Genomic DNA, 7,844 nt, shown 5'->3' on the forward strand with positions numbered 1-7,844 from the left:
CCTTTCGCTGGTGAGAGTGTTTAGAAGGGAAACAGCCCTTATCTGACAGTCTCTTAGCTGTATCAAAGATGGTCAGAACTGCCCTGTTGGGGGAAATGAGATGTTAGCTGAGCTGGGCTGGAGCTATTGTCCCTTTTCATAAGAGAGACAAGGAGAAAAAGCAGAAGAGGAAGAGGAAAGAACAGCCAAGATAGAAAATGCGGCGTCTGGGTCTGGTTTACCTGGAATCTCACTGCGGGAAAAGCACACGCATGGCGATTGATCCTACCAGCCAGTCCAAGACCTGGCAAACTCGTACCAGCGTCGGGCTGTTTAGGACATTGCTTTTATCTGCCTCGCTGCTCACAGGCTTACAGCGGTGTTCAAAATATACTGTCTTGGCCGGCTCAGCCAGACTCTTATTAGACAGGAGGGAAAAAGGGGAGGGATAGAGAAGAAAAGAAAGAAGGTAGGGAAGAAAAAGGACCCCTGAAGGAGGTGGTGTGTTACAAAGCCTCATGTCCCAGCAGCTGTTCGTGATACAGCCAAAGCTGGTGGAGCTGGGGATGTCCTCTGGATCTCTTTCTGGTGCAGTCTGGTCAAGACATCTGTCAGAGTCAGGGCGACCAAGGCCCAAAAGAGTTACCGTAAACCCTGGGGTCCCAGGAGATGGCGGGGGTGGCAGTCCTGATGGTGAATTACGCTCCTTCCCCTTCTTTCCATCAGCAAGTGTTGTGTTCATTTTCCCTGTTGATATATTACAGAGTCTGTTGTTTGACCACACTTTGGTTCATTATGGAATATACTCAAGAGACCAGATAGCCAGGGTCCGTCAGGTTTATGAATATGGTACAGGAAGAAGGTTCTGTGTGATGCCAGTCTCCAAAGAGCTGCCCCGTGCAGTGATGTTACATTCACACATTTCAGCTGGGATTAGTTATATGATCTCGCACATTACACATCTCTTTACACAGCGCTCAAATCCAACCCATCAGTTTGTCCCAGGCTAGCTGGGTCCATTCCTCCATTATCTTTGTTTTAGATACGAGCATTCCACGCACTCAGCCTTGAGGGCTCTTCCCAAGCTTGTACTAGGAGATCAAATGAATGTATCCTGATTTTGACAAGTTTCCCATCTGCTTGTGCCAAATGCTTGCTTCAGCAAATGCAGGGTGTTCTGGGATACTTGGCATAAGTGCATAGGATTATGGGCTAGGCCAGTTTAGGCTATATCACTGTTATAATATTTGTGCTTAAAGTTATTGGTGCTTAATCTATATGAATATAATATAGGGTGTGTATAATACATATTATTAATATGATATAGATTTATATGCTAGCCAGCATACGTTAGTCAACACCCCTTAGCTAATTTTCCTCCTTAAGTCTCTTTTATTAAGGACCCCAAAAGCGAGTGATGGGTGGAATAGCCCATCCCCTCATTATTTTGTTCCCCAGTTAGGCCTGATGTCTGACACATTCCCGTTCCCACACTTCTTTTGTTTATCAGGCACGATCTTAACACAGCCACTGAGTTACATCAGGAGGCCTTTTATTTGGACTAATTCAATCTGTCTGTCTCCCTTTTCTACCTTTTCCCATCAGCGATTGTTGTTATAGGTTATTGTGCCACTTTCTGAACTTTTACTCCCTTTTTTCAGTTAAGCTCACAATTAGGGTAAATTTCTAGGCCCAGTTATCACAACAGCACTCACGGGTGATGCCCGAGTGCTAGGCTCGTGCCCAGAATATGCCCTTAGCTAGGCAGGAGCCTTGCATGTCCCTTGCATTAAACCTTGAATAAGGGCTTGGTCCTTGCAGTTTTGCTAATATGGCACACGTCATGTCAGTTTGGGCCTCGCTGGGTTGACTAAGGAACCAAAGTGGGTCTCTCCCCCTCCAACATACAGACCCCTCCCACCCCGCCCCATAGATACCCCACCCCATCCAGACCCCACAAGCATGAACTGCAAAATCATTAGCAAAAACCCCCACGAAACCGAGACAAAGAAATTATGCAGTTCACCATGTTTATATTGAAAGAGCCGATCAGGGATTTTCAAGAGTCCTGCTGAGGTCACAGAAATGTTCTCACAATAGATCCCAATGGTTTTCTGATGGGAGGAAGTGTCCATAAATGGACCCAGCACAGATTTGATCCAGCCAGTTCATTCCAACGGAATGAGGTTGTCACTACAGCTGGTAAGGGAATGGAGTTCTGTTCTGTGCTAAATGGAGCGGGGGATAGCTCCCTTTTATAGACACCCAGCCAGCCAGTTAGCTATAAAGTCCCTGTTGGTGTCTGTTCTCTGCTTGCTTTACCTGTAAAGGGTTAAAAATAAGTCCCCCAGGTAAAGGAAAGGGAGTGGGCACCTGACCAAAAAGAGCCAATGGGAAGGCTAGAGCGCTTTAAAATGGGGGGAAAGCTTTCCCTTTGTCTCTCGGTTGTTCTCTCTGGGCTGAAGAGACGGGGCAGCAGGAATGCTGTGTAATGTTTGGACCAGGTATGAAAAATCATCTTCCATCCCTAGCAGGATTCATTGGGCCAGGGAATGGTTAGAGAGACGTGATCAGGTTTATTTCTTTATTTTGGCTTGTGGATTTCCTCTGTGCTCAGCTCAGGTATTTTTGTTTTCTTTTGTAAGGTTAAGCTGGACCCCAGGGAGCCATTCCTGGTGTTTAAACCCTTTTCGGTTGCTTTATAAAATCTAGCAAAAGCCTGATGTTCCATTTGTGTTTCCTTTCTTCTTTTTTTGAATAAAAATTTACCTTTTTTAAGAACCTGATTGGTTTTGTGTCTTAAGAGGTCTGTGCATATGTTTTTCAATTAGCTGGTAGCAACAGCTGGGTTTCCCTTTTGCTTGTTTTCTTTCTCGGCTTCCCCAAGGGAGGAGTAGAAAAGCCCCGAGGGGCCTCAGGGAAAGTTTCCCAAGTGAGTGTTTCAAGGATTTGCAAGAGGCAGTTTTTCACTTGAGTGATGGCAGCGTTTACCCAGCCAAGGTCAGAGAAAAGCTGGGTAGTTTAATACAAGCCTGGAGTGGCCAGTATTAATGTTTAGAATCCTTGCGGGCCCCCCCTTCTGCACTCGAAGTGCCAGAGTGGGGAATCAGCCTTGACACGTTCGTTCCTATGACATTTTTCCATGAAGATGGAAACATTTCTGGATTTGCAGAAGGCTTCCCCTCCCTCCGCCGAAAAAAAGACGTTTTCGGTTTTTCTTTGAAAAGAAAAATTCCGAAAAGGTCACTGGCTTGGGCAACTGAAAACGGAAACATTTCATCTGCTAACCCTCAAGCTTGGGGCTGGTCGGGGGGGGGATTAGCCAGGGGGCCTGTTCCCAGATGTCGAGGGGAGGCCTTGCCCCGACTCCAGGGAGAGCTGGCCCTGGCCCTCGCTGGGCAGAGCAAGGAGGGTGTTTTATGGGAGTCAGCTAGTGCCAATCAGTATCATCATCACGGCTGCTGCCACCACCGCCAGGCACCAGAATTCACCATCACCACCACGCCGTCCTTAGCCTGACGCTGGGCAAACCAGAAAAGGGAACCAGACCCATGGCTGAGCCAACAACAACTCCTGGAGTGTGAGCATCACAATCCCGTCTTCTTCTGTCCCACGGCGCACGTCCTCCCCACTCCGTTCGCTCTCGTTCCTGACCTGCCTGGCTTCTGTTCACAGTCCCGTCTTCTCCTGTCCCACGGCGCACGTCTTCCCCACTCCGTTCGCTCTCGTTCCTGACATTCCTGGCTTCTGTTCACAGTCCCGTCTTCTCCTGTCCCACGGCGCACGTCCTCCCCACTCCGTTCGCCCTCGTTCCTGACCTTCCTGGCTTCTGTTCACAGTCCCATCTTCTCCTGTCCCACGGCGCACGTCCTCCCCACTCCGTTCGCTCTCGTTCCTGACCTTCCTGGCTTCTGTCAAAGCGAGGCTGAAACCAGGCCAGGATTAAAAAACGTTGGGCCCTCTGCACTGTGGAAATGGGGCACCCCCACCATCTGTAAACTAAACAGCAAAGCGCCCCTGCCCCCTATATGCCCCATCCAGACCCCTGAATGCCCCTCCCAGGTTACACGTACCCCTCCCCACATGACCCCAGAATGCCCCTTTCTTCCCACCCCAGACCCAGACCCCCAAATGCCCCTCCCACCCCATATATACCCCACCAACCCTCCACCAGCCCCACTTATCCTGACTGCCCACCCACATACCCTAGCTGCTCTGACATACAGCCCTCTCAAGGCCACCCTCAATGCCTCAACCCCACTGGCCATAACCCCTCCCCCCACTGCCCCCCCAGTGCTCCCCACTCACCCTAGAGCCCACCACCTTCCTGGCCCTTCCCCCTCCCCCCCCGTCTCATTGCTTTGGCCCCATCCTGGGCTAAAGCGACTCCTCCTGATCCCAGCCACCCAGCTCCACTGCCTGCACACTCCCGTAGCCCCACGCTGCTCAGCCACCCCTCACCTGCCCCTTGTCATGACCAAGGGGTGGCCGGCCAAACTGGAGCAAATGGCGGTGCAGTTCTGCGCAGTTGTCTTTTTTCCTGGTGATTGGGGGTCCCCCCGAGATGAGGGCCCTGTGCAAGTGCACTGATCATGCCCTGGTTAGCCCAAGCCTGTCCGAAACAGCCTCCAGGACGCAGCATGGCAGGCTCAGAGGGTGTGAGCGGCCCGGCCCAGTACTGCTGAGAGGTGGCTGGAAACCTCCAGGTGCCACTCGAGGCGAATGAGATGGGCCAGAGTTGACCTGTTTGAGGCTGACCTGCCTTCACCTGAGATGTTCCTGCAGGTGAATAGCAAGTGTCCGACCCAGCTGGTGCAAGTCAACAGAGCTCCCCCTCCATCAGTGGACAAGGGTGTGGGGTCCTGAGACTCTTTACTGCCAGGGTCGGGGCTTCTCCTCACGCTTGACCGTCCTTGCACCCAGGCCTAGCCCTTGCTCACACTCCTGCTGGATCGAGGTCACAACTATCCATGTGGTACATGGACAGGTCCATGGTTCTCCACACTCCACCCTTGGCTCAGGGGTTTGTGACATTTACAACTAGACGTGACAAGGGGTCAGAAGTCATAGAGGTGGGCACAATCATTGGTAACCCTGTGTTCCTCTGGGTGTGCTTTGCTGAGGTGACTCAAGGGTTAATGAGTTTGGAAGCACAGGCACCTGCCCTAAGCTATTGCCTTCCTTTTGCAGACATGCTGTGAGGTCCCTTCCGCCCAGGGGATCTGGAGAGGGCCTAAACTACAAGGACGCTGCATAGAAATGCAGAGCCATTCTCCTGACTCACACCGACCATCAGACCAGTTGGGTCCTCTTAGCTCAAACTCCAGAGCACAAAAGCGCATGAGGCTAGGGGCATGGACAGAGGGGGCCTGCAGGGAGAAATGCTAGGAACAGCAAAGCTCAGGCAGAAGATAATGTTTGCGGTTACGGTTTATGCTGACAATAACAAGGCGAGCTCCTGGCTGCGGGACAGTTTGGAGGGCCTCCAGCACTAGAAGCAGAGGGGACATATCACTCCTTCACGGGGATCATTTGGGAAAGAAAGAAAATCCCCATCTCTCTGTGGACTGAGAAATGGATATTGGCTGGTCCCCCCTCCCCCCCCCCCCCGCCCACCCGTCCATGCATGCAGCTGAAGCCGGATCCCTTCCCATCCGCCCACAGCAGACCACCCCGATAAAAGCAGCCCGGGGAGGCAGATCCAGCCAGAAGGCTCCTCTGCAGCTGACTCCTGCTCACCGGCCCCAGCAGGACCCTCCTCCGTCTCACCATGGCAAAGGCAGCCGGGCTTGTCTGCGCGTTTCTCCTGCTGGCTTCGTTCTGCTGCCAGAGCCTGGCTCAGAGTGAGTACAGGTGCCCCCTGCCGCCGCCTCCATGGGGAGATGGGACTTGGGTCAGGGAGCACCACGGGATCTCAGTGCAGGGTCAAGATGGGGAGAGGTGTCAGGGCATGGCTGGGATATGGGGGGCAGGACAGAGGGGTCCCAGACTGCCCCTCGCCAGATGGTCCCACTCTCTGGACACTGCACGTGCAGAGTGACTCTGTGACAATGGCGCCATGGGGTGGCGGGTCCCTCTGGGGGACTCCGGCTCAAACAGGCTCAGGTTATGGGGAGGAGCTGCTCTGAGCTGCAGACTCTGCCTGGACTCTGCCAGTTTCCCCAGGAGGGAGGATCCTGCCAGGACAGCCGAGCCGGCAGGCGTGTGGCCGAGGCCGAGCCGAGCCCTCCCATAGAGGTGTATTAGCGCCGCAGTGTTCACTAGGGCAAACTTCTTCTGGCCGCTGGGGTCAATAGGGCAGGCTCTGATTTACACCGGCTGAGAATGTGCTAACCCAGCGGGGTTATCTGGGAGTGAGCTGAGTGACCTAGGGCCACAATTAGCCAGCCAGCCAGGAACAGCTCACGTGGATGCTCTGGGCCGATTCAGGGGATATGGGGTCCCATCTAGGCAACTTCACCCTCACCTGAGCTGCTTTCTGCCCCATTAGAGGCCCCTGGCGCGCCGGACAAGTGCTGCTTCACGTTCCAGACAAGCAGGATCAAGAAAGGCAACATCGCGGGCTGGTACTTCACCAACCCCGAGTGCTCCTACCCCGCCGTGGTGTGAGTATCCCCACGCACGGGGCCCTGGGGATGAGAGAGACGCAGGGGAGGGGACAGAGAGAGGGAGGAACACAGCTGGACAGTGAGGGGTGGAGGGAGAGAGAGGGAGAGAGGAGGATTAATGTGGGGTGCACCAGGGGAGGGGTCGATGCTGTGAGCTAGCCCCAGAGCCGGCTGATGCAGCTGCACAGACGAGGGCTCTTTCCAGATGCCGGGACTCCCTGTAGCCAAACGTCCCCGGCCTTTCCTGCTGCTCCCTGGGACGTCCCAGGCCACCTCTGCCCTGCACTGGGATTTAGCCCAGCCCTGTGGGAGTGCCAGCTGGGGCAGAGGGAGACGTTTGGGGTGCTTACAATCCAGGTCCTGGCTTTCCTGTGAGGCGGCTCCTGAGGACACTGGAGTAGCCTGGCTGTGGCTCATGGAGCAGTTAAAGGCTATTTCTCCAGGCACTCTACTCCCAGAGACGGCTGCAAACAGCCGTGGGGAAATGGATTCCCTCTCCAGCCATTCCTGCAGCTATACCGGGCCTGACCCTGCTCTCACGCCCCCGGGTGTAAATCAGGAGCAGCCCCATTGCAGTCAGGGAAGTGGCTCAGGTGTAAAACCCAGTCTCGGGGCCAGGGCACCAATGGCTCGGCCTTGGCGCGCACAGCTGGGGCTGGGTTTTCGGGTAATGTGCGCCCGACGCGCCGAGCTCTGGCCCCAATCTGGCCCCAGCTGTGGGGGCTGGGTGAGCGTTTCAAAGTCATATGGAGCAGGGCCCCAACTCCCATTGACTTAGCCCCGAGGAACCTTTGAAAATCTCACCGGCGGAGCCCTTCTGAAAATTGGTGCCACCGTCATTCTAACAGTGATCAGTCTCAACCCAGCCCCTCGCTAACCCAGCTCCTCCTCCTCCTGCAGATTCAAGACTCGAAAGGGCAAAGAGATCTGTGCCAACCCTGACAAGCCGTGGGTGAAGAAATACCAGGGGTTCTTCCGGCCGAATTCCCTGTCTGTCCCCACCTAGACAAGCCGCGAGGGGAGAATCTTGGAGACCAGCCCCCAGCTCTGTAACCCCCCCACACAGCTGCAAACGGCTCTTGCTAGCTTGACTTTTACTCCTTCTTTTGTCCTTCCCTGGTGCAGGATCTGAAACGCCAGGGGAGCTGCTCCCGGCTCTTCAACTCAGCCCATCTCAGGGGAGGGCTTTGGACACAGAAAGTGGCGTCTGATGTGGCTGGCAGCTCTGCTGGGATGCAGCGTCTCCAGCTGCATTTA

General features: G+C 54.1%; 1 protein-coding gene across 1 annotated transcript; it reads left to right on the top strand.

The window, feature by feature from the left end:
• Positions 1-5,749: 5,749 nt before the first annotated feature.
• Positions 5,750-7,593, top strand: LOC135890679 (C-C motif chemokine 4-like). Its single transcript, XM_065418071.1, has 3 exons — positions 5,750-5,822; positions 6,470-6,584; positions 7,488-7,593. Exons 1-3 carry the CDS (start codon positions 5,750-5,752, stop codon positions 7,591-7,593), a joined length of 294 nt encoding a protein of 97 aa, XP_065274143.1.
• The last annotated feature ends 251 nt before the right edge of the window (positions 7,594-7,844 follow it).

Source organism: Emys orbicularis, chromosome 17, assembly GCF_028017835.1.
Source record: "Emys orbicularis isolate rEmyOrb1 chromosome 17, rEmyOrb1.hap1, whole genome shotgun sequence".
Classification (NCBI taxonomy): Eukaryota; Metazoa; Chordata; order Testudines; family Emydidae; genus Emys; species Emys orbicularis.